General features: G+C 48.8%; 1 protein-coding gene across 1 annotated transcript in view; it reads right to left on the reverse strand.

The window, feature by feature from the left end:
- The window catches only part of LOC123378542 (unconventional myosin-X-like), a 277,407-nt gene that overhangs the window by 101,318 nt on the left and 148,837 nt on the right, over positions 1 to 27,252 (reverse strand). Inside the window, exons 17-21 of the mRNA XM_045032485.1 lie at positions 24,296 to 24,378; positions 21,250 to 21,358; positions 10,756 to 10,836; positions 8,438 to 8,562; positions 7,991 to 8,105 (exon numbers count right to left, since the gene is read on the reverse strand). Of these exons, the coding sequence (XP_044888420.1) occupies positions 7,991 to 8,105; positions 8,438 to 8,562; positions 10,756 to 10,836; positions 21,250 to 21,358; positions 24,296 to 24,378 (513 nt within the window). The remainder of the gene's footprint in view (positions 1 to 7,990; positions 8,106 to 8,437; positions 8,563 to 10,755; positions 10,837 to 21,249; positions 21,359 to 24,295; positions 24,379 to 27,252) is intronic.

The raw sequence follows: 27,252 nt of genomic DNA on the forward strand, positions 1-27,252 counted from the left end.
CTCTGTCATTTAATTCATAGCCACTCTCAAGAGTTTAAGCCCATCTTCATCTGAGGTAAGAGTGACTAGATTCAGAAATATAGGGGTTATTTTTGCCATCGTTTCTGTTCATATTAGAAACTGACAGAAGCTTATAGTAAGTCAGACACACAGCAAGATGGTGTTAGTCAATATATATTCAAGAATATGTGTGTGAATGTTGACTGTACATAGCAGTGAACACTTGCAAGTGGAAGCATATGTATGTGAGGGCTATGCACTTGTGTACACAAAATGGTCTCTGTTCACACATGGATGTTCACATATTTGTGCACACGCTGTGTACAGTGTATATGTTGCGCAATGTACAGAATCCATTCAGCCCCTCCCTGGAGAAGGTCTATTACAGAGATATCTGCAAAACTTTTTTGCTCCTTTTAGCATACACTTTTCATCTTAAGTGCCAAATCTGTAAATTCACCTGTAGAGAACATTGGTGAAGGAGAAATTGTATTACTGTGCCTTAGATTCCAGATGGTAAGAAGAAACCTTCTGCAATGTTAAGCCAATTTCCTCTTTTTTCCAACAGGACCGCATAAAATGTCACTCTGGACATCAAGAAAAACTTGATTAGAGTGGCATATAGATGGGGAGAACTGTGTCCTAACTGAAGACAGATGTGATGGGCAATGCTAGAGTGAGGAGCAAAGGAAACACAAGAGTTTGGAATCTTGGTATAGCTGCTGCTTGTCATGGCATCACAAATTAAGGCCATGGTGCACTGGAAAAAACAGTTGCTTGCCTTTCATAACCGTTGTTCTTCGAGAAGTGTAGCTCAAATCCATTCCATGTAGGTCTGTGCGTGCCCACGTGAATGGTAGCCTGAGATTTTTTTCCTTATCAGTATCCATAGAGCTGGCTATGGCACTTCCTGGAGCCCCACACTCATGTGCCAGTATGTGGGGTGCCGCCAGCTCTGTGCCCTTTCAGTTCCTTCTTGCCATCTACTCCGACAGTGGGGATGGAGGGTGGGTTGTGGAATGGACATGACCAACACATCTTGAGGAACAACTGTTAGGAAAGGTAAGCAACCATTTTTTCTTCAAGTGCTTGCTCATGTCCATTCCATGTAGGTGACTCACAAGCAGTACCCCTTGGTGGTGGATTTGGAGTTCACTTTCATGTGGCTTGCAATACTGCTTTGCCGAAGCTGGCATTGTCCCGGGCTTCCTGAGTGATAGCGTAGTGGGATGCAAAGGTATGGACTGAGAACCAAGTAGTGGCTCTGCAGATATCTTGAATTGGAATATGTGCAAGGAATGCCGCTGAGGAAGCCTGCGCTCTGGTGGAATGAGCGGTGACTATGGCTGGTGGCAACACACCCGATTGTACATAACAAAACCTAATGCACACTGTTATCCAAGAGGAAATCTCTGGTAGGAAACCATTAGGTCCTTCATTCTATCTGCTATAGCCACAAAGAGCTGAGTGGATCTACGAAAGGGTCTGGTCCTTTCGATATAAAAGGCTAAGACCTGCCAAACGTCCAGAGAGTGTAGCCTGCGTTCCTAGTTCGACTTGTGAGGTTTCAGGAAGAAAACAGGTAAGAATATGTCTTGGTTGCAGTGAAACTGTGACATCACCTTTGGTAGAAACGCTGGGTGAGGACGCAGCTGGACCTTGTCCTTGTAGAATACCATGTACGGAGGTTCCAAAGTTAGGGCTCTGATCTCTTGAGGCCAAGGTAACTGCAACCAGAAAGGCAACCTTCCATGGAAGTAGAAGCAAGGAGTAGGATGCCATCAGCTCTAAGGGAGGACTCATGAGTTGCAAGAGGGCTAGATTTAAATCCCACTGAGGCACCTGAGGGTAGAGCCTCTCCAGGCCCTTCAAGAACCAGATTGTTATTTCATGAGAAAATACTGATTTACCCTGCACCAGTGGGTGGAAAGCCGAGACAGCCGCTAGATGCATTTTAATCGATGACAGGGCTAGGCTTTGCTGTTTAAGGTGGAGCAAGTAATCCAGAATAGATTGAATTGGGAACTTGGAGGGGGAGATTCTTTTCTCTTAAATCCAGCAGGTGAAACACGTCCATTTGGCTAGGTAAGATGCTCTGGTGGAAGGCTTCCTGCTACCCAACAGGATTTGCTGAACCTGCACCAAACAGGCCCGCTTGTCGGCATTCAGCCAATCAGCAGCCATGCTATTAGATGAAGGGGTATCAGATTGGGGTGCAGAAGAGTGCCCTGATTCTGAGAGAGCAAGTCCAGTCGAAGAGACAGGGTCAACAGGGTTGTCACAGATAGGTCCAGCAGCATGCTGAACTGTTGACCCAGCCATGCCAGAGCTATCATGAGGACCTTTGCTTTGTCTCTCTATTTTCAGGAGAACGTTGTGTACCAGTGGTATCAACGGAAAGGAACATAGGACCCCTTCCGACCACTGGAGAAGAAAGGCATCGGACAGGGAGCCCTCCTCGGACCCTTGGATTGAGCAGAACTCCCAGCACTTCTTGCTCAGCTTGGACGCAAACAGGTCTATCTGGGGACACCCCCACCTTTGGAAAATCATATTGGACACTTCCAGGTGAAGGGACCACTTGTGGTGAGACGAGAAGGACCTGCTGAGGAGATCTACTAACGAGTTGTTGACTCTGGGTGGTGTGAAGCTACTGGGAGGACGCTGTGCTGTACACAATAATTCCAAAACTGCATAGCCTCCTGACATAGGGATGATGAGCGAGCTCCACTTTGTTTCTTGATGTAGACCATCACTGTGGCATTGTCCATAAGAATGCAAACCACCTTGCCCTGTAGCTATGGAAGTAAAGCCTGGCAGGCTAGACATATGGCCTTGAGCTCTTTGACATTTATGTGCTGGTGACAATTGCTTTGCGACCTGAGGCCTTGCATACTGAAGCTGTCTTGGTGAGCTCCCCAACCTTGATCAGAGGCATCAAAAATCAGGGTTGCCGAAGGAGGCACAGTCATGAAGGGAATTCCATCCAGCATATAGCCAGGGTCTGTCCACCAGATGAGGGATGCCAGGACCTGTGATGGGATCGTCACCAGATGATCTAGCCTGTGTCTGATGGGTTTGTAGACTGTCACAAGCCAGGCCTACAGCGGTCGAAGGCGAAGTCTCACATGTCTGACCATGTATGTACATGCTGCCATATGGCCCAATAGTTTGAGGCAGACTCGAGCAGTGGTGAGGAAATATGCCCTTACCCGACCGATGAGATATGACATGGTACGAAAACGGGACGCTGGCAGGAAAGCTCTGACTCGGGTAGAGTCCAGGACCACTCAAACTCTATTGACTGCACTGAAACCAGGGCAGATTTCTGCTCATTTATGATCAGCCCCAGGTCCTGACAAGTGTTTTGTACCAGCACAAGACTGTGGTGGGCCTGTTTCCAGGAGCTGCCTCTGATGACTCAGTCATCAAGATGGGGTAAAATTTGCACCCCTCGACGTCTTTACATTTTGTGAAGGCCTTTGGCAGTGCCGCAAGACTGAAGGGAAGCACCATAAACTGGAAGTGGCACTCGCTTACTATGAAGCAAAGGAAGTGCCTAAGGCCATGGAAAACGGAAATGTGGAAGTAGGCATCTTTCAAGTCGAGGGAGGCATACCAGTCTCCTGGATCCAAAGAGGGGATGATGGAGGCTAGGGAGACCATGCGAAATTTCAACTTCTTGAGATACTTATTGAGGAGAGACAGATCAAGAATGGGTGTTAGGCCCCCCCTTGGCTTTCGGTATTAGGAAGTACCGGGAATAGAAACCCTTCTGTCTCATATGCAGAGGTGGATTGGTGCCGGGACCGGTCTGGTGATGATGATGCACTCTGCACTGACGTGGACGTGCTGGGTGCTGAGTTGGATGATTCCGATGCCAGGCACAGGGCAGTTTCCATTAGAAATGCCTTCAGGTGTATGTCCCTATCCTTTCAGGTATGGGGCCTAAAATTTTAACAGATTTGGCACCTTCCCTTTACATGTGCCTCACCCAGAGAGAACTTGTGTGTGGCTCACTAACTGGCATCAGTTTTGAGCAGGTGGCACACGGCTTAAACCCCAGGGAGTGGGGCATGCCCTGTCCCTGGGACTAACTAATGCTCAAACACTTAGCACTTAACACTAAGGAACTATTTATAGTAAACAAAACTCATGGTCTGAGAAGCTAAGGGCACTTGCAAGAGCAAGCAGTATTCCAGCCACCATCACTGGTGGTAAGAAGGAACTGAGAGCAGGGGCGTCTCTAGCTTTTTTGCCACCCCAAGCACTGCAGGCAGGATGCCTTCGGCAGCGCGCCTGCGGGAGGTCCCCGGTCCCACAGATTCAGCGGCTTGCCTGGCAGGAGGTCCGCCAGTCCCGCGGCTTTGGCATACCCGCTGCCGAATTGCCAGCAAATCCGCAGGCCCATAGGACTTCCTGCAGGCAAGCTGCCGAAGGCAGCCTGACTGCTGCCCTCACAGCGACCAGCAGGCCGTCCACCGCAGCTTGCTGCCCTAGGCACGCGCTTGGAGTGCTGGTGCCTGGAGCCGCCGCTGACTGAGACGGTGCAGGGCCAGTGGCACCCCATATACTGGCACATGAGCGCGGGGCTCCGGGGGGCACCAGAGCCGGCCCTATGGATACTGCTATGGGAAAAATCTTTGGCTACCATACATGTGGGCGCCCACACACCTACATGGACGGACATGAACAAGCAGTCGAAGAAGAACAAACTGTTGCTAACATTCTGCCCGTTTCACTCTGCCAGGCCCTAACCTCTAGCATACATCAGGACAGAGCCTGAGTCTCCTCTTATAAACAAAAGCTTGGCTATTGCCAGCAGGACAGCTGCACTAGTATTAATGAGAAACACAAAGCCCATCCTGCCCTCCCTTCCTCACTTCCTTTCCTGACCTACACAATCTACTATATTAATTCAGAGTCTTTTCCTTCCTCTTCCAAACAATCACTAGAGATAAGATTATCCTCCAATTCATTTTGCAGGAAGTATTCCCCCTTCTCCATGCCACCCCCTCCCTTCTGCCCCCCAAACTCCTTCCTAGGTTACATCCCTCCATTCCATGCCCTCCCCTCAAATCCTCCCTCCCCTCCAAAAAAGAGTCATGGTTTAGTTCTAACTGGGGACTCTCAGCATGAGGTAACACTGCTGCTTTTATAGTTAGTGTAACTGGTACAGAGGGTACACATGGGGCGACTGTTCTCTCTCCAGGGCAACTGATCCCCATCCCGTTCACTTCACTTTCACTCAAAAGACAGAAAATAAATCAAGTCTTCACTAGGCAAAAAGGTACGTTTTTAACATGTGTTAGCCAACATGAAGCAACCTCCTGGTGAAGACACGGCAGTTTGTAGGTATAAGGTTTGTTAGCAGGTCATGTAAACCCTTAGGCTCCCACTTAGTGTTTACCTCAACTTGCTAACATGAAAACTGCCTTGTCCAGCCTACGATTCCACCTTCTGTCCTGCGATGTCAACATTACAAACTTCAGCTGGCCTAGCAATGTCAATCAGTGGTGTGAAGAGGTGTGATTGCTGGTGGACACAGCCATGTTCTGATAAAAGACCCTAGCATAGATGCAGTCATACTGGTAAAACTGTATGCTTATTATTTTGCTCAGGGAGGGTGGAACAAACTCACACTCCTCACAACTCTTCCTCTGTCACTTCAAGCTTCTATGCTAATAATGCATTTGACCCCTTAGCTGCATGTTTCCTCACTCTGACCTATTCGTTCGACCTGCAGCCCTGCTTCAACTCTCCCACTCATCACAAGGGTCATTTACTTGACTTGGTCTTCACCAAGCACTGCTCTCTCTGTTGCTAAACTCCCTCTCTCCAGCCATCACCTAGTCTCTTTCAACATTGCCCCTCAGCCCCCAACCTCAGACCCTGTCACTTCACCTTTCCACAACTTCAGTCCGTCAGTGCTGAGGACTCCTTGTCCAGTCTCAGCCCTCTTCACCCGGCCCTTTCTTCCAATGAGATAGTTGTTTAGTCTCCCCATGCTTCACTCTCCTCCACTACTGACTTTCCTCATCACAAGGTCCACCCTGCCAACCCCCAGCCCTGGATCACCCTGATTATCCACTTCCTCTACTCCTGCTCTCATGCCACAATGCATCTCTGGTGAAAATTCCGTGACCAGGCCAACTTCCTCCACTACACATTCGTTCTCTCCTCCTTCAGTTCTGCCATCTTCCTAGCTAAACAACTCTGCTTCTTCAATTTAATTGAATATCACACATGCAACATCAGACACCTTTTCACCTCCTTTGACTCACTCCTCAAACCTTCCAGCCTCCTCCTATCTCGCTGATTTCTTTCAAGAGAAACTGACAGAATATAACAACCTGTCCTTCCCAGCCGATTCAGCTTGTCTTCCCTCCTGCCTTCCTCTCCTGCAATTCTCTTTTCCTTCTCACTGGTCACAGATGCAAGAGTTTCTTCTATTGTCTCTTTCTCCAACCCCTCCACTTGCCTCCCATCCCACCTCCCCATCTCCCACATGTTCACGCTCATCTCCTCCCTTACACAGCTCCTTAACATCTCATTCTCCTCTGGTGCTTTCTTCTCACAATGCAAACATGGTTTAGTCTCCACCATTTAAAAAAATATTTTGTTCTTGAGCCCGTAATAACAGCTCTTTAAAAAACTGCCAACTCTTTTTTCCTTAGACTTGCTTCCCACAGGATCTTACCTACCAGTTGTCTGAGTTTGCTAAAGTCTGCCTTCTTGAAGTCCATTTTCTTTAATCTGCTGTTTTCCTTCCTACCATTCCTTAGAATGAACTCTCCCATTTCATGATCAATTTCACCCAAGCTGCCTTCCACCTTCAAATTCTCAACCAGTTCCTCCCTATTTGTCACAATCAAATACACAACAGCCTCTCCCCTAGTCACTTTCTCCACCTTCTGTAATAAAAAGTTGTCTCCGATGCATTCCAAGAACTTGTTGGATAATCTGTGCCCTGCTGTGTTATTTTCCCAAGAGATATCTGGGAAATTGAAGTCCCCCATCACCACCAAATCTTGTGCTTTGGATGATTTTATTTAAAAAAAAAAAAAATTCGTCCACCTCTGCTTCCTGATTAGGTGGTCTATAGTAGAGCACCCTTTTATCTTTACCTAGAGGCTTTCAACAGGCCTGCCTCCCGCTTCTATCTCAAGCTCAGTGCAAGTGTATACATCTTTGATATATAAGGCAACACCTCCTCCCTCTTCCCCTGCTTGTCCTTCTTGAATAAGCTGTTCCCTTCTATACCTCCATAAATCAAACTCTAATAAGCTTTCAAGCAGCATTTTTCTTACTTTGCTTCTCTGTACATTTTGATCATAATCTATGGAAACATATTTTCATCAGTTTGAGTGCCTACAGTGAAATTGACGATTACTGATAAAATTGAATCCTTCCAACCATGGTTGTTATACTCCAACCACTGCTCAAAGCAACTAATCTAATGACCTACCACCCACTATCTAACCTCCTGAGCAAGAAAAATGAGAAGACACGTAGGTGCACCTAGACACAATCAAAATCCTTGAGTTGGCTCTGTACATACTGACATGATCACAGTGGGCAGGAATTAGTTAGACTGGACATGAGAAGGGAGCAACGTATTGTTTTGCAGGTCCACCGAAAAAATCCAAAGCTAGTTCTGCTTGGGTTCTTTAAAACTAGACTTGACAAAGCAATAGTAAATGTAAGTAGGAACAATCCTGTGCTGTCCAATGGGAGAAAGAAAAGGGCTGTTGGGTCTCATCTAATCTATCTCCAAATATGTAATTCGGGAAGCATTTGAGACATTACAGATCAGCAGCATAGCCCAGTCAGTGACCTTCAGTGGTACGACTACGCAGTGCCATTAGTTTACTTCCACCTGCTGTTTATTGGAGTGCTCCTGTATATCACCTTTCAATTAAACTCTCTTGCATCAGGAATTACTTCCCTCTCCTCACCCAATAGATCCTTTTCTACAGTGAGGTAATACCTTGTTTTTACCCAGCTGCCACTCTTTCCTGGTGCTGTCATATGTCTGTAGCAAATGTGTGCACACAGCCTTGGTGTTGTCTGGGACACTCAGATTCTTCATAAGCATCTTGTACCTGAGAACCAAACACAATCTCTTGACATAAAAGTATGTACAATACTATCCTTTCCATTTCTAACATGCTTCAAAACCTTCCTCTTCCCATTCATCCTCCCACAGGGTTGTCTTATCTGCCCATCTGGGAAATTCTCTTTTTCACGTTCTTTATCCAACTGCGGTTGGATTAACCTCCAATCCAGAAACTTCCACCTCCAACTTGCAGCTAACTCCATAATATGGTTGACATGGAGACAACACAAAAGACATCCAAAATTTGGGAACAGTGCCAGTGACTAAAATTATAGAGAAAAGGAACATACCACCACCCACCTCCACGTTACCCATTACCTGCTGAGGAAATCTGGGAAGAGACGCCGTATGGGGAAGCCTGCTCTTCGAATTTTCACTGTCTCCAGCATCCCAGAGTACCGGAGCTGGTTTAGAACTACATCCGGGTTAAAGAGGTTTGGTGCCTAGAAGACCAAGATTAGAAACAAACCAAGAGAAAGAGAGACATCTAATACCAGACTTAACCCTTTGCTTGCTGGCATGGTGTCTGCTTATCTGAACGTTGTAAGGGGCACACAGACACATATCCACTGCTCCCTGGGAAGTTAACCCTGCATGTTAATGGCCTCAGCTGAAAGATGGGTCAGTTTGACACAAATGGCAGGCAGCTGCCACAAAAAGACACTCAGCACTGGAACAGAGGCAGGAGGGAGCTGAGTGCACCCATATCAACAGCAAACTGTAACATCTTCCATAGCTCAGTGTCTAGCAGGGAAGTGGGCAATGAACTGTGCTGAGCCACTGCCCCCTCCACTCCCACTGCAGCCCACTCATGCAGAAAATTACACTGTTCTCAACGGAGGGCTCTGATGCAGCTAGGGGAGCAGCAAGAGAGGGGGCACCTGGCTTCCTGATCATCAAATGTAACAGTAGTCTCCAGCAGCCCAGAGGCAAAAATGCAGGCGTGCCTGCTGCCTTCAGAGCTCAACTGGATGAGTGAGAATCCAAATGAGAGCCCAGTGCATCCCTGAAAGAACGGAGCTAAAAGGCAGGAAGGAGCTTCTATACTGGGGCAGGAGCTTGCAGCAGGCCCTGCTCCTAAAGAGAAACACTATCTCTAGGATACTGACTGATGGACATCACAACACAGAGATTCTGCCCTTCTCCAAGTTGTCCATCTAGTCTGGTCAAGACTCCTCCTTGCTGCCACTTTTCTGAGTGTCAAGGTGAAATTCCCTCTAAAGGAAACTTGCTTCTCTACAGAGAGCTAATCTGAAGCATCTTCACTCCTGCTCTGTTAATGGAATGAAGCTTTATCCTCCTCTCTGTTTCAGGAAAGAGCTCTGCAGGGGGACTTTTCCTGCAACAAGGCCCTCTTTGGAAAAGGCCCATTTCGACAGGTTGGTTTCCTTCTCCCCGCCCTCCCACCCCCATTTCCTATGTGGGGCTCCAGACCTGGAAAAACTGGTCTGTTCTCTCGCTACCCCATCTTCTAAGAGACAGGGAATGAAGACTGATGGATTTTTTGAGTCCAGGAAATCAGAAAGAGGCACAAACATCACTGCAATGTGAAAGCAAATCTAGCTGGTACCATGGAGCATGGCCACAGTGCAACATGCTGCAGAGAAGTCCCCATGCAGGGGTGCTGCTGTACAAGTCACAGGTGAATGAGAAGTTTACTGGCCCAGCTTGCAAGGCCTTTGATTTTGGGATAGATAAAAAAAACAGAGTGGGAAATGGGGGACACAAAGAACCCTTGACATTTGTTTAGCAGAGCCACAACTTCAAGCACCTCTGCAATTATCTATAGATCAAAGAAATGGCGATGACACAAATTAACACCTTCCAGCATAATAAAACCCCATCTCATCTCTGCCCATCCTCCCACTTTTAATATGCTGACACCTAGAATGACTTCTCTCCCAGACAGAGAGAAGAGAGATAATAAAGGTGGGGGAGGAGAGCGACAATGGGAACCTTGGTCTGGAGGTGGGAGAAATGGAAGGCACACAGAACCCTTGGTAGGGGGAGAAATTAGGGATCATACAAATCTCTGGCAAGAGGAGAGAATGGGGGACCCTAGAACGGAAGGAAGGGGTAGCAGGGATATACAGAAAACCTGGCATGGTGGCAAAATGGAGGCAATGGGAGTGCACACACAGCTCCTAGCATAAGGATGACAATGGGGGAACCAGGAACACACTAGAGTCCCTAGCATGAGGGAGTGGATGGGAGCAGTCCCAGGGAGTCCATGAAATAGAGGGGGAGGGACATGGGGAGGGAAGAAATGGAATATTCAAGGAGCCCCTGATGTGTGCAATGCACTTGGCCTATGGAAGTTATGAAGTGTGCAACCCACTAGTCTACTACACATGCCCCAAATCCCAGAGCAGATCCCCACTCCCAAAACAAACAGGAATCACTCGCTCCCTTTGTGCCACTGCAGGCGATGCACAGGGTCCTGTTTCCCAGCTGTGTTAGCACAAAGAATGGTAGGAACAGTTCTTACACACCATGCGTATTTGGTGGGATGCATTTTTCTTCAGTTTAAAAAATACTCACAAGATAGGGGCAAGAGGCAGAATTTCTCTCCCCATATCTTCATCATGGGCTCAGGAAGATGTCCCTCCTCCCTCTCCCCAAGGGGTGGGACTCACCTTTTCCGTGTTTGGTTTGATGCAGCGAATGAAGAATGGATTGGAAGTGCTGAGTGTGGCCATCAGGGAATGGAGAGAGTCCTGAAAACACCAAGATAAAACTAGAAAAGCAGTCATTCCAGCAGGGCCTGGGGGTCTATGGGCTCCTGTCTGAGCACAGGGGACTCTTAAGCAGCCCCCTATTCCTAAACTCTCTCCTTGACTCCACCCTCTCTTCCTCTACGCTTCTCCTTGAAGTCACATAGTCAGTTTAATAAAAAAATTAAAAATCACATGTCAGTGAAAAATGTTTACCTGCTGTTATTGACTAACCTTGCAAGGCCTTACACTCAATCGCATTTTTGTCTGTAATGTGGTAACTTTTCAACATTTCAACCAATTGAGTCCAAAAATTCAGGAAATATTTTAGGCATCAATGAACAGAACCCTACTGATTTTGGTGACAATTGGAAAAACCAAAAGGGGGAAAAAAGGGGGAGACAGAGCACCTAGCACCCAGTTACCAGAAGCAGCAACTTCAACCAGCAAGGTAACTAGAAAGCAAAGAACCAGTTGATAGTGGCCACTAACATCTTCCAGCACAACAATATCCCCATTTTATAATTACCAGTCCTCCCAATACAGTTTAAAACACTGGCACCCTAAAAGAGAAACAAAAGAAGAAAGGAGGAGGAGGGGCAATGAGGGTGCGCACACAACCTCTGGTGGGAGGGGAAAAAAACAGTTACCAACCTCCTGTAACTGTTGTTCTTCAAGATCCGTTGCACATGAGCATTCCAATGTAGGTGTGTGCACAGCCCAAGCACAGTCACTGGAAATTTTTCCCCTAGTGGTACCTGTCGGGTTGGCTCTGGTGCCCTCAGGTACTGTGTGCTCAAAGTGCAAACATAAAGGGCCTTGTTGACCCTGCCCGCCCCCAGTTCCTTCTTTTCAGCTAACTCTAACAGGGAGGGTCTTAGATGGACATATGCAATACATCTCGAAGAACAAGAGCTATGGAAGGTTAGTAATAATTTTTTCTTCTTCGAATTCTTGAACATGTCTACTCCAATGTAGGTGACTCCCAAGCAGTTGTACAGGAGGTGGGCTTGACGTTCATGGATATGCTGACTGCAAAACCGCTCAGCCAAAGATGGCATTGTCCCTGGCCTGTTGGGTGATGGCATAGTGTGCCAAGAACATGTATGCCAATGACCAGGTGACTGCAATGGAATGGTGAAACCACTTTCAGGAGGAAAACAGGGTGTGGACACAACTGCACCTTATCCTTAAAGAAAATCATATACAGGGGCTCCGATGTGAGGGCACAAATCTCCAAAATTCTTCTAGCCAAAGGGATGGCTACTAAAAAGGCCACCTTCCGGGAGAGGTGAGTTAACGAATACATTGCCAGTGGCTTGAATGGGGCCCATAAGCTTTGATAAGATGAGGTTTAGGTCCCAGGGAGTAATGGGATCTCTAACCTGGGGATTATATCCTCTCTAGGCCTTTAAGGAAACAGATAACCATCTCATGATGGAAGACGGACTGATTGTCGACCGGGGGATGGGAGGCCAACATCACTGCAACGTCAGCCTTGATGGAAGAAACAGCCAAGCCTTGCTGTTTCAGAAGCAACAGGTATTCCAATATAACCTGCAATGAAGAACTCAAGGGTGGAACTCCACGGTGGGAAGATGGGAGAAACGCTCCATTTTGCAAAGTAAGTAGCTCTGATGGAGGGCTTCCTACTACCTAGCAGGACCTGACAAACCTGTTCCGAGCAAGCCTGCTCTTCAGAATTCAGCCACAAAGCTTGCAGGCTGGCAGATGAAGAGAGCTGAGGTTCAGATAGAGCAAACAACTGTGATTCCAAGAGATCGGGTCAGGATATAAAGGAAGCGGGAGCAGGGCCTCCACTGAGAGGCCTAATAGGGTGGTGAACCAATGTTGCCTGGGCCAGGCCGGGGCTATGAGAATGACCCAGTCCCAGTCCCGCTTGATCTTAATCAGAACCTTGTGCATTAGCAAGATAGGAGAAAAGGCGTAATATAGGAAATCTATCCATGGTGGCAGAAAAGGGTCCATGAGACACCCTGGGCTCTGGCTTTGTAGGGAGCGGAACTGGTCGCATATCCTGTTGATTTGGGTAGCAAACAGATTTATCTGAGGCGTCCCCCACCATTGGAAAATATTCTTTGTGATGTCCAGCCAAAGGGATCACTTGTGGTGAGTGGAGGAAGACCTGCTGAGGTGATCCACCAGCTGGTTCTGTGCTCCCAGGTGGTGAGAAGCCTTGAGGTGGACTGAATGCACGATGCAGAATTCCCACAGACAGCTTGCTTCTCAGCACAGCAGGGAAGAACATGCCCCACCTTGCCTATTGATGTAAAAATGGCTGTTGTGTTGTCCATGAGAACCCATATGTCCTGGTTTGTAGTGTGAGGCAGGAACGCCTAGAATGACTGCCCTGAACTCTCTGACACTGATATGAAGAGAGAGCTCTTCTAGAGACCAGAGGCCTTGTGTTCTGAGGGGACCTAAATGGGCTCTGCAGCCCAGTGCCGTTGCATCTGAAACGGGGGACGTTGAAGTCTGGGGCTGCGAAAAGGGTTTTCCTGCATGAACCGTGCAATGGTCCAGCCACCAGTCCAGGGAAACCAGGGCTCAAAAAGTATGGAGAGAACTGAGTCCAGATGGTGACAGGTAGCTGAGTACACCGTGGCCAGCCATTCTTGAAGAGGTCTGAGGTGCAGCCTCGCGTGTTGCACGACATCAGTGCATGATGCCATGTGGCCCAGACGTCTCCGACAGCTCTAAGCTGCTGTAACCAGGTGGGTCTTGAGGGAACTTATTGGGACCATGGTCGCCTGAAACTGGTCTCCCAGGAGGAAGGCTCTGGCCTGAGTGGAGTTGAGTACCACTCTGATGAACTCTATTCTCTGCACTGGGCCGAGGGTAGAATTTGTTGTGTTTATTAGTAGGCCTAAGGCCTGGAAAGTTGACTGGATGAGGTGGATGCTGGATTCCATCTGGGCCCTGGACTGGCCTTTGACTAGTGAGTCGTCAAGATATGGGTAGACATGCATTGCTCATCTCCTCAGGCAGGCTGCCACCACTGCCATGCATTTGGGGGCAACTTCCTGGTGCAAGGGCTGAAGGAACCAAGCAGGGGTCATGCTCCTCTTGACCTGCTGCACACAAACAGGGAAAAATTTGTAGAGGAAGTAGAAGTGGGTTGCAACCTCGGCAGCAGTGACCATGAGATGGTCAAGTTCAGGATCCTGACAAAAGGAAGAAAGGAGAGCAGCAGAATACGGACCCTGGGCTTCAGAAAAGCAGATTTTGACTTCCTAGTGGAACTGATGGGCAGGATCCCGTGGGAGGCTAATATTAGGGGGAAAGGAGTCCAGGAGAACTGGTTGTATTTTAAAGAAGCCTTATTGGGCACAGGAACAAACCATCCCAATGTGGAGAAAGAATAGCAAATATGGCAGGCGACCAGCTTGGCTTAACAGAAAAATCTTCACTGAGCTTAAAGACAAAAAGGAGGCTTACAAGAAGTGGAAATTTAGACAGATGACTAGGGAGGAGTATAAAAATATTGCTTGAGCACGCAGGGGTGTAATCAGGAAGGCTAAAGCACAATTGGAGTTGCAGCTAGCAAGGGATGTGAAGGGTAACCAGAAGGGTTTCTACAGATATGTTAGCAACAAGAAGGTGGTCCGGGAAAGTGTGGGACCCTTTCTGAATGGGGGAGGCAACCTAGTGACAGATGATGTGGAAACAGCTGAAGTACTCAATGCTTTTTTTGCCTCTGTCTTCACAGACAAGGGCAGCACTATATGGGGAGGAGGTGAACAGCCAGGTTCTTGAGACAGCTGTTGAGGCAGTGCAGGTTCCCTAGTAGTGAGGGAGCCATTGGCATTCAAATCATGGCCCCACCCTCACTCTGCCTCTTCCCCCAGAGACCCTGTGCCCCCCGTTTGCTCCTCTCTGCCCCCTCCTCCCATTCCTCGCCCTTAAGAAAGGGAAAATGGGAGTAGAACCCCTTTCCTCTCAAGTTTTGCGGAATCTCTTCCATGGCTCCCATCTGAAGGAGGGATTGGACTTATTGGACCAAAAGTCACTTGTAAAAAGGGTCCCTGAAGAGGAAAGGGGAGTAGAAACAAACTGGAGACTAGTGTATCCCACTTCCACTGTGCACAGCTCCCAGCAGTCCGAAGTGATACAGGCCCGGGCACTGATGAAATGGGACAGACGGTCCAAAAACAGAGGTGCAACTGATATAAGGGGTACTGGGCTGGGGACCTTGAGCATCATGTCAAAAGGGGAGCTTCAAGCTCCCTGAGTGCCTGGGAGCAGCATGCGTCAGTCCCAAGGCAGAAGCTGGCAAAGGCAAAGTACTGGGCAGACTGCTGGGGCCTGTAGTGATTCCTAAAAGCTGCTAGAGTACATAACCCTAGGGACTTCATGGTTGTCCTGGAATCCTTAAGCTCGTGGAGCTTAGCACTGATCTTCTCTGAGAAGAATGAGGATCCTTCAAAGGGGTGATACGGGAAGGTTTGCTGGATCTCTGAGGAAGACCAGAAGACTGTAACCAAGAGCTCCTGGCCATGGTTACCACGAAGGCCATGGATCTGGCCACAGAATCAGTCACGTCAAGGGCCGCTATGGTTTTCCCTGCATCAACCAGTGAGGAGACTTCCTGCCTGGCTTCTTGAGGGAGCAGATCTTTAAACTTGTGTGTGCCATCCCACATATCAAAACATAGCAACCCAGCAGTGCCTGCTGGTTTGCCATCCTAAGTTGCAGTCGAGTACACCTTTCTGCAAAATATGTCCAACTTTTTGGAGTCTTTTGCCATAGGCATTGCCCCCAATTGCCCTTGACAATCTCTTTCGTTGGTGGCCAATGCTACCAGGGACCCTGGAGGGGGATGCAAGTATAAAAACTCGTAACCTTGGGCTGGCACATAATACTTCTGCTCCGTATGCTTTGACATAGGGGGAAGGGAAACAGGGGTCTGCCACAGAACCTTAACCAGGTCCATGATAACCTCACTGAACGGCAGGGCCACCCTTGAGGGGCCCGCTGCTGTCAAAACGTCCATCAGGCTATGAGAAGACTCCTTGACCACCTCTGCCTGGATGCCCAAATTTGATGCCACCTGCTTTAACAAGTCCTGGAGAGCCTTGTGGTCATTTTAGGAAGGAGACACGCTAGCTGCCAATACCATCCCCTCTGGGGAGGAGGAAGCCAGCATCGACTGAGGGCCCTCCACCTCTCCTTCCGTATTGGCAGAGATCCATGGGCCCTCTGTTTGATGCTCGGTACCGGAGTCTGGGATAAGGAGTCTCCCGTCGCGGCACTGGTGGTGCTCTACTCTTGGAGGCCACCAAATAGGAGTGCCTTGAAAGGGGACACTGGGCTGGGGGGAAACCCCACGGGTTCCAGAGGGCCATTGCAATAGCCCCAGCCTCCAAGGACCAGAGGGCAAGAACTCGGTGATACGCTTCTGTTTGGTTTGGTGGGGTAGGAGTGCCTCGGGGAGTAGCACAGGTGGCTGCAAACAGAGTATGACCCTACTTCTGACTCCGAAGACAGAGTCCTGGCAAGACGACTAGGGAGGTGTGGACCCCATCAGTGCCGGAGATCGGTGCAGTGATAGTGAAGCCTGCGCCGAGGCTAGCATGGAGGGTTTTACCCTGGATGGTACCACGGTCCTGATTCTAGGCAGAGGCTGGGAGAAGATGGTTCCTGGACCAATGATACCAGCAGCACCAATTCCTGTACCACCAGAAATATAGACAGCAGCAACGAGAGCAGGTCCCTGGCTGCTGCAAACGCCTCCAGAGTTGACAGCACTGTAAACATACTGGTAACAGGCTTCCTGCTTGAAGACAGTACCAAGGGGCAGAAGTTAGCAGGAGCTGTGTAGGCTCCTGAGTCAGCTGTTGCAGTGCCAAGGTGGAAGAGTGGCCTCATACAGGTCTCACTTTATCCCTGTCCCCAGGCCTGGCTGACTTTGGCACCAGGAATTGACCCCTCTCGTCCAGCTGCCTCTTGTGCTTCTTCTTAGGCACCAGCGATGGGGAACGATGCCAAGACTCTCGTACGGTGGAGAAGCACTCTGCACCATCGCCAAGGTACTCGGTGCCGAGTCTGAGCAACCTTGTTCTGAAGCGGGTCTCAAAGCTGTGAGTCCTTCCTGTGAGTCTTTCCCAAGCACTTGAGACAACTCGAGTGTGGGTCTCTCAGGGGCACTGACATGCCGCAGGAGGCACTGGGCCTGAAGCCTAGTGAACGAGGCATGCCCTGGCACCAGGGAACAGATGAACTTCACCAACTGAAGGAGAAAAGGCCCAACCCTAACAGATAAAACTGACTAAACTATATACAATGATACACACTACAAAAAATAGCAAAAACCACTGGGAAAGTTTGCTGAAGCGAGCAGCTCCAATGACCATCATAAGCAGTAAGAAGGAACTGAGGGGGTTCAAGGTCGGGAGGGCCCTTTATACCAGCGCTATGAGCATGTGGCACCAGAGGGTGCCAGAACCGACCTGACTGATACCACTGGAGGAAAATTTCTGGTAACTGTGCTCGGGGTGCACACACACCTGCAGTGGAAAGGACATGTGCTACCTTCGAAGAAGAAATGGGAGATGCTGGTATGGCAGGCATGGGGGAATGGAAGAGCATGGGGGAGAAGAGGGAATGAAGATGCACAAAGAGTTCCTGGCATGGGAGGAAATGGGGAGGGCACACAGGGCCCTGACACAGGGAGGAAGGCAGAATATGGGCACATACCAAGCTCCTGCTGGAAGGGATGGGAGACCTTGGTATGGGGAGGAAGGAGGAAAATGGGATATGCAGAGTCCCTGGCATGGTGGGGGAAGAGAATGGAGGACCCTGTGTGATGATGCTGGGGCTCTGGCTATGCAACTTATGAATTCTGGTTGCTACTGCAAAGTTATTATGAACGGTTACTATGGAAACTGCTGTACAATGAATGCCTATTGCCTGTTTATCCCCCAAGTCTTACCAGCCTGAAAAGCACGTCTCCTCAGACGAGGACAACATGAAGGTACTTCATGTTAATAATGGTGCTTTGAATCGACAACAGAGATGCTGAGTGGTTTTGCTCAAGCTGGGAAAGATACTTCCTCCACTATTGTGAAGGAAGGGGGGAAGTCTGAAGCAATGAAAAGTTACCAAACACATAAGAAAGAATGACAGGAGACCAGCCTCAGGATTAAATAAGGAGTCACACGGGGAACTGGAGAGAGGGTCACCCCAGAACAGGAAGCTTTGGAAATACGAGAGGAAGATCACAGAAGCTAGGGAGGAAGTGTGCATGAGGGAGAAACAACCCAGCATATAGGGGTCTGCATGAGGCAAGGAGCTACTTCCCTGAGCCCAGATAGCCCCCCAAGGACTGGTAAGGGAAGGGTGGGCTAGCAATCACCAATGTGGTTAGGACTTTCATTGTTCTAAATAACGATATAAAGCACAAGAAAATACAGATTGAGTAAAAGAGCAATTGTGTTGGACTCTGGGCAAAGTGTCTCCCCTTGTTAAATGCTTTACAGTTCCACATGTCTCCAGAGAGAAATAAACCATGAACCACAAGGCTCACATATTTTAGTGGGATATTGGCACATGGTGTGTTTAAGCAACTGGGGTATTTGGAGGTTAGAGCTGGTCCTGAGGACTAAAGAGCTCCATGTCCAGGAAGGGGTAGGAGACAGAGTTAGGGCCCAGGAAATGTACCAGAGAGACTAAGGGGGAGGAAACATAGCTGCAGCCTGCTGAGACCCAGGGAAGTTTAACCCACCCAGGGATCCAAGACTTGGACTCCCTTCACAGCAGTCTGATGGGGAGCCAACCAAATCTATGACACACTAGCATGGAGGGAAGGGAGCAATGGGGTGGGTCACAGAACCTATGGTGGAGGGGAGGTTGGGTATGCTGGTATAGAGAGAAAGTGATAATGAAGAGGCACACAGAGCCCCTGGCATGGGGAGCCACACGGAGCCCCAAACATGGCGGGGGGGGCAACTGTAGCTACACAGAACTCTGACATGGGGGGAGGGCGGGGGTTGCAGGGAGTCACTGAAAAAGAAGGAAATGGGTGGGTGGTATATAGAGAGGTTTTAGGGAGAATGAAGGGATAGAATGAGCCCCTGGTGTTTGCCATGAGATCAGCCTATACAATCATGAAGTCTGAGACCCCCCTAGTTACAAACAACACCCAAGATCACTGCACCTGCATCTCTGTGGGTAACCACTCTCACTATTTCTCCTATACAGGCAGTCAGTTTCCCGTGTTGTTTATGTGGGTGCCTCACACTTTAAAAATAGGAAAATGTGATTGTAAAAAAAACCTACAAAAATTAGCAGGGACTTGGGAGGGGTGTAAAACTGGAACAAATTTTCACAATTTTTTTTAAACTGACAGTGTCAATTTGGAACAAATTGATAAATTAACAGTAATGAGTCACCAGGATCAGGTGGTATTCACCCTAGAGCTCTGAAATAACTCAAATATAAAATTGCAGAACTACTAACTGTGGTATGTAACCTACTACTTAAATCAGCTTCTGGACCAGATGACAAAAGGATAGCTAATGTGATGACAAATTTTAAAAAGGCTCCAGGTCAGCAAGCCTAACTGCAGTACCAGACAAACTGGTTGAAACTATAATAAAGAGCAGAATCATCAGACATATAAATTAACATGATTTGTGGGGAAGAGTCTACACGGCTTTTGTAAAGGGAAATCATTCCTCACCACTGTATCAGAATTCTTTGAGGGAGCCAACGAATATGGACAAGGGTGATCCAGTGGATATAGTATACTTGGACTTTCAGAAAGCTTTTCACGATGTCCCTCACCAAAGGCTCTTAAACAAAGTACCCGCTTATGGGATAAGAGAGAAGGACCTCTCATAGTTAAAACACAGGAAACAAACAGTAAGAATAAATGGTCAATTTTCAGAATGGAGAGGTAAATAGTGGTGTTCCCCAGGGGTCTGTACTGGGACCAGCGCTGTTCAACATATTAAAAAATTATCTGGAAAAAAGGGGTAAAGAGTGAGGTGGCAAAGTTTGCGGATGATACAAAATTACTCAATGTAGTTAAGTCCAAACAAGACCACAAAGAGTTACAAAGGGATCTCACAAAACCGGGTGACTGGGCAACAAAACAGCAGGTGAAATTCAGTGTTGATAAATGCAAAGTAATGCATTTTGGAAAACAAAATCCAAACTATATATACAAAATAATAGGGTCTAAATTAACTGATACCAGTCAAGAAAGTCATTGTGGATAGTTCTCAGAAAACATTCGCTCAATGTGCAGCGACAGTCAAAAAAGCGAACAGAATGTTGGGAACCATAAGGAAAGGGATAGATAATAAGGCGACAAATATCACAATGCTGCTATATACACCCATGGTATGGCCACATCTTTCTGGTTGCCCCATCTCAAAAAAATTACATTAAAAATGGAAAAGGTACAGAGAAGGGCAAGAAAAATTATTACAGGTTTGGAACAGCTTCCATATGAGGAGAGATTAAAAACACTGGGGCTATTCGGCTTGGCAAAGAGACAACTAAGGGGAGGGAGATAAAACAGAGGTCTATTAAATCATGACTGGTGTGGAGAAAAAGTGTTATTTACCCCTTCACATAACACAAGAACTAGGGGTCACCCGATGAAAGTAACAGGCAGCAGTTTTAAAGGAAACAAAGGGAAGTATTTCTTCACACACTGCATCGTTAACCTGTGCAACTATTTGCCAGAGGATGTTGTGAAGGCCAAGACTATTACAGGCTTTGAAAAAGAACTAGATAAGTTCCTGGAGGATAGGTTCATCAATGGCTATTAACCAGGATGGGCAGAGATGCAAAACCATGCTCTGCAGTGTCCCTAGCCTCTGTTTGCCAGAAGCTGGTAACGTGGGTCATGGGCTGGATCACTTGATGATTCCCTGTTCTGTTCATTCCCTCTGAAGCACCTGGCATTGGCCACTGTTGCAAGACAGGACACTGGGCTAGATGGACCATTGGTCTGACCCAGTGTGGCCGTTCTTATGTGCCCATGTAAAAAGTCCTGCCCCCGACAAGACCTATCAATACTTAGCTTAAACTCCCGCCCCCTCTCCTCGCCATAGGATCAGTACTTGAAAAAACAAACTGTCCCACTCAAGACATTGCTGAGAAAAGCAAAGGCATATTCTTGTTGTAGTCCTCATCCTCTCCCCATTCCCAAGTTATCACCCCACTGCATGGTTTACATTACAGTGTAAATTATGGGAGAGAGACACTGTCTTATCTATCTGCAACATCCCAGCATGTTTACAGAGCTGGAAAAGAAATTGAAGGAATCACTCATTCTCTTGTCTCTTTTCTTCACCCCTCACTTAACTTCTTATTCAGCCAGCCCCTCACCAGTTCCTCCTCTTCGTTCTGAAGAGTCGCTCACTTTCTTGGGGAATTCCTTACCCTGAACTGGGAGCTGACGGTTGGCCTGCGCCTCTGGGTTCCCATCTTCAGAGTTTCCTCACTGCTCCGGCTGGAGACTCTTTCAAAGAGGTCATAGATGAAGTCCAGCCTGGCGGTGAGGAGGAGCATCAGACACAGAAAACACAGGACATCAGATTCTAGGGTAAGCTATGAAAGAATCAGAGCTTGTGTGCTAATTCAACACCCTACCCCTGTGCCAGGCATCCTAGTTACACCTTCCCAAAACACCACTACACAACAATGTGGCTGCAGCACAGGGCTCAGCAGGGCATCCCCTCCCTCTAGATGCACAGAGGCTCAAACTGCTGCAACATGACAGCAGCCCATACTCCAGCTGCAGAGCTGCATTCCTTGCGTCTTACTACCTCGAAGCACGATGTTACACAGACAGTGTTCTGCATTCTGGCTTAGGCAGCACATCTCCTCCCTCTTGCTACACAGACCTCCATGCAGGAACTGCACAAACAGCAGCCCATGTTCCAGCCAGATTGCTGCATCCCTTCTCTCATGGCACAGTCACACAGTATTCCAGTCACACGTCATGTAATTGCCTTCACAGATACCCACTCTTGGAGATGAACCATTGAAACCATGTTACCCTAGAAGGCTCTAAGCCTTGAAACATATGCAGTCTATTCCCAATCTTTTTGCTGATTTTCCTTTTTTCATGCAGAGGCATTAATTGGCTCTGGTATCTCCACGTTATTATTATTGTTATTTCTAGCAGTTTTTACTTTTCCATCTGACTGAAAGTTTCTTAGTTTGTCTATAACATGGACAAGGGTGATCCAGTGGATAGATTGTACTTGGACTTTCAGAAAGCCTTTGACAAGATCCCTCACAAAAGGCTCTTAATCAAAGTAAGCCATCATATGATAACAAGCAAGGTCCTCTCATGGACCAGTAACTGGTTAAAAAGACAGGGGGAAAAAGGTAGGAATAAACAGCCAATTTTTCAGAATGGAGAAAGGTAAACAGTGGTGTCCCCCAGAGATCTGTCCAGAGACCAGCGCTGTTCAACATATTTAAAAAATATCTGGAAAAAAAGGATAAAGAGTGAGGTGGCAAAGTGTGCAGATGATACAAAATTACTCAAGATAGTTAAGCCCAAAGCAGACTGTGAAGAGCTACAAAGGGATCTCACAATACTGGGTAACTAGGCAGATGAAATTCAATGTCAATGAATGATGCACATTGGAAAACATAAACCCAACTATAAACAAAAAATGATGGGGTCTAAATTAGCTGTTACCACTCAAGAAAGAGATCTTGGAGTCACTGTGGATAGTTCTCTGAAAACATCCACTCAGTGTGTAGCCGCAGTCAAAAAAGCCAAGTTAGGAACCATTAGGAAAGGGATAGATAAAAAAACAATAAATGTCATAAAGCCTCTATATAAATCAATGGTACGTCCACACCTTGAATACTGTGTGCAGTTCAGCCTCTCCCCCAGAACCTCCTACAACTGCCTTCTGTGACTTCATTTAAAGGGGCCAGCCACCCTGTGACATCCCTAAAATAATATATATCCGAGCCCACCTTCTAGTAAAGGAGTGAGATCCTGTAGCTGCTGATGGTCCATGTGTCTGAGACCCTACACTAGGGCCTTTACTCCTAGATGATTTCATAGTAAGAGCTCCCTGTATCCAAAGGCCCTTGAAGGAACCTCAGATGGCAATGAGGTGACCTCTGAAGGTCCTAGGAACATAGGACTGAGGCCTCCTGTGTCCTCAAGTCCAGTCCCCCTCCATTGCAGGTCCTCAGTTTGGAGCTCTCTGATCCAGATTCCCAAGACCAAGAACCTCAAGAAAAAACAGGCAGAGGGGAGATGACAGAAAAATTCTGAGTATGGCTCTTTATGCCTTGCTAGCAGTTTAAAGAGGCTGTAAAGATATGTAACTGCCCCCTGAGGATTCCCCCAGCACAGTGATGGCACAGGACCACCATGGCTAGCCCTACACCCTCTGCCCCATGCAGCCCCCAGCATGGGGGAGCGCCATGGGATTGGTCAGGGACACAATGGGAAGAGGCCACAGAGGTTTGCATTTTTGGTATTGTAGGCTGCAGAGTAGCCCATTGGCATCCGTAAGGAAGCTGCCATAAGCTAGAGCAGACCTTAAGACTGCTCTAACTTATGTTGGGGGCTGTGCTGGACACTGGAGCAGCAAATGTGGCACAAAGAATCTGAAAGCCCCAGAAGCAAACAGCAAATCAATGTTGCATAGATTTCACCACTACAGCTCCTGTAAAATTGTCCTGTCGGCTTCTCCTCCTTGTCTCCAGCCAGGGGCGGCTCCAGGCCCCAGCACGCCAAGCACGTGCTTGGGGCGGCATGCCACGGGGGGCGCTCTGCCCGTCGCCGGGAGGGTCTGCTGGTCCCGCGGCTCCGGTGGACCTCCCACGCCTGCACCGAAGCCGCGGGACCAGCAGACCCTCCACAGGCACGCTGTGGGAGATTCACCGGAGCCGCGGGACCAGCGGACCCGTCCACCAGAGCCGCGGGACCGGCGACCGGCAGAGCACCCCACGCGGCATGCCGCCGTGCTTGGGGTGGCAAAACGTCTAGAGCCGCCCGTCTCCAGCTACTCATTCAGCATCTCCTTTCATGCCCATTCGCCCCCGCTCTTCGCAACGTGAGGGTGAGGATGGTATGTACATGCATAGCTATGCCTGTGAAGTACTGCAGCTCCCTGAGTCAAAGGATCCCTTGGGCGTTCCCAAGTGTCACCTTTCTGGCACAGAAAATCTTCATGGAAAGAAATAAGCAAAGTCCATCCCATAACAAAGGCGATGCTGATACTCAATGCATGTTTCTTTGTATCAATTTCTATGCAGTAAAACTGACTTCTTCTCCAGCCCCCTCTCCTGCTGCCAATATACAGAGAGATAGGAACTTAGGTAATCATATAAAGTAACTTTTCTTCTACATGACCCTGCTATCATGTGAATTCTGCTCAATTTAGTCCCACAGAGTCTCCTCATCCCGGCCTCCATTCTCCCCTGCAGAGCATTAAGGGCTGCTTACCTGCTATCCTTCAGCATGTTTAAAATGTCATCCCGAAAGGTGTCTCTGTTCTTCTCCAGAAACCCTCTCACATCATACAATACCTGTGACACAGACAATACACGCTGACTAGTACGTAATAGTGCAAGCAATTCAAGCCACAGTGACACCCCCTCCCCCACACATGCCAACATACAGGGCCACCCTGCACACAGTCCCACTGCGTGCCAATGACAAGACAACAGAGCAGGAAACTCCTACATGCCCAGGCACTACAGGCACATGCTTAGAGACCTGGCCCCTGGAGTCTCTCCATGAGATCAGAATCCTGGCTTTCATTTACAAAAAAAAGTTGTTTCTAGTGCTCAAAGTTCCAAAGAAAACCTTCAAAATGTAGCATGTCTACACTACCGAGCCTATGATGACATAGCTATGCTGGTGCAGACCTCTAGTGTAGATGTGGCATACACTTGACAGGAGTCTACTGATAGCGCAGAACAGGGGTCCCCAACGTGGTGCCTGCGGGCACCATGGTGCCCACCATGGCATCCATATGCACTCGCCTACTGGCCACCAGACAAGCAGACGCCAAAATGCCACCAAGAAGTGGCAACGTCAAGAAGCGCTACCGCTGAAATCCCGCAAAATTTCAGCGGCATTTCAGTGGCGTCGCCTCTTGATGATGCTCCTTCATGGCAGTGTTTTGGTGGTGACACCTCTTGACGTTGTCGCTTCATGGCAGCATTTCAGCGGCTGCTTGTCCAGCAGCCACGGTCCTCGGCGGCTAGTCGTCTGGTGCCTGCCCCACGGAAATGGTCGGGGACCACTGGCATAGAACATCGCCTCCCCAGCCAACCTTAGCGATGTCACCGGAAGCATGCCTTTGTTGAGAGAGTGGTGTCTACACCGGTGGTTTTGTCAGCAGAGCATACCCTTGTCTTTCCCCATTCACACACACAGATCGAGGACTGCTGACCCCCACTCCTCACAATACACACACAGCTGCCAATCACACCACACACACACACACGGTGGCCAACCCCTTCTGCCACCCTCACGCACAGCAGCCTATGCATAGGGCACTGAATCCCTTCCCCACACAGAGGAACATGCCACCTTTCAGGGCAGGTACTATCCTTCCCATATGGGAACCAACACACGCACACACAGAGCACCTGTGCACACTAAAGCAGAGCAGACAGATCCCTCACATATCAGATCGCAGTGCACTTCAATTTACAAACAAATTAATGAGGCCACATTGTTAAAGTCACAGAAAGGGTCTCCTAGCACTGCAGGGCCACCGGGGGAGAGCCACAGAAAGGGTCTCCTAGCACTGCAGGGCCACCGGGGGAGGGCCACAGAAAGGGTCTCCTAGCACTGCAGGGCCACCGGGGGAGGGCCACAGAAAGGGTCTCCTAGCACTGCAGGACCACCGGGGGAGGGTCACAGAAAGGGTCTCCTAGCACTGCAGGGCCACCGGGGGAGAGCCACAGAAAGGGTCTCCTAGCACTGCAGGGCCACCGGGGGAGGGCCACAGAAAGGGTCTCCTAGCACTGCAGGGCCACCGGGGGAGGGCCACAGAAAGGGTCTCCTAGCACTGCAGGGCCACCGGGGGAGGGCCACAGAAAGGGTCTCCTAGCACTGCAGGACCACTGGGGGAGGGTCACAGAAAGGGTCTCCTAGCACTGCAGGGCCACTGGGGGAGAGCCACAGAAAGGGTCTCCTAGCACTGCAGGACCACTGGGGGAGGGCCACAGAAAGGGTCTCCTAGCACTGCAGGGCCACCGGGGGAGGGCCACAGAAAGGGTCTCCTAGCACTGCAGGACCACTGGGGGAGGGCACTCTTACCCACATTTCTCCAGGGTCCTGCCAAGAAGGCTGCAGTTGTAAGAGAAAGAAATGTCCTAGAAAGACGGCGGCTAGTTCTGCTGTCACATCACCACACACAGCACTCACTCAGCACCAACTAACTCAGAAGGCAGGAGGAGAGGCCCGCGTAATGTACAGTGGCAGAGTGACAGAGGAAGACTGAATCACTGAAGAAAGAAGTAGGAAGGCACTAGGACACTGGTTCTCAACCAGCGCTCCGGGGCCTCCTTGGGGGCTGTGAGCAGGTTTCAAGGAGTCCGCCAAGCAAGGCCGGCATTAGACTCACTGGGGCCCAGGGCAGAAAGCCAAAGCCCCACTGCATGGCCCCGGGGCGGAAGCCGAAGCCTGAGCAATGCAGCTTTGTGGGGGGCCCTGTGGCATGGGGCCATGGGCAATTGCCCTCCTTGGTGCCCCTGACGCCAGCGCTGGCTTTTATATGCAGAAAAGCAGTTGTGGGCCATGGAGTTTTTATAGCATTTTGGGGTGGGGGGGGGGGCTCAGAAAGAAAAAGGTTGAGAGCCCCTGCACTAGGGCACAAAGATACTTTCCCCATTTTAAAATATTCTGGTAAGTTTATTTTTCAAATAGCTGTAGCACCACAGTGACTGGGATAAAATGTGAAAATATGGTCCTGAGTGTTCAGATTTCATCAAGTTATGACCCACAGAAAACGGCATTTGAAGCATGTATAGAACATTTGTAACTATGGACCGAATTTTCAGAAGGTCTCAGCACCCACATTTGGGACCAGATGTTCAGAAGAGCTCAGCTCCCACTTAGGCACCAAAATAAGCAGCTGGGTTTGCAGAAAATCTGGCCATACAAGTACTGATGGGAGCAGCAGGGTTGTGAGCATTTTTTAAAATCTGGCCCCAAATGCAGGTCCCAGTGCATGATGCTCAGCTGGTGAACTGTACAGCCCAGGAAGGCCCATCTGTGCAGCAGTGTGCACATTCATTGTGCATCGTGTTAGCTCCATGGGGCCCTTGCCTCAGTCCCTGCACGTTTGGATACAGCAAAAGCTGTGCAGAGTCTCCAGTCTGGAAGAGAGGGGCTGAGTCCTGTGGATCTTGCAAGGCTGCAGAGCATCCAGAAGGGTCTAGCCA

This window comes from Mauremys mutica, chromosome 10 (genome assembly GCF_020497125.1).
Source record: "Mauremys mutica isolate MM-2020 ecotype Southern chromosome 10, ASM2049712v1, whole genome shotgun sequence".
Lineage (NCBI taxonomy): Eukaryota > Metazoa > Chordata > Testudines > Geoemydidae > Mauremys > Mauremys mutica.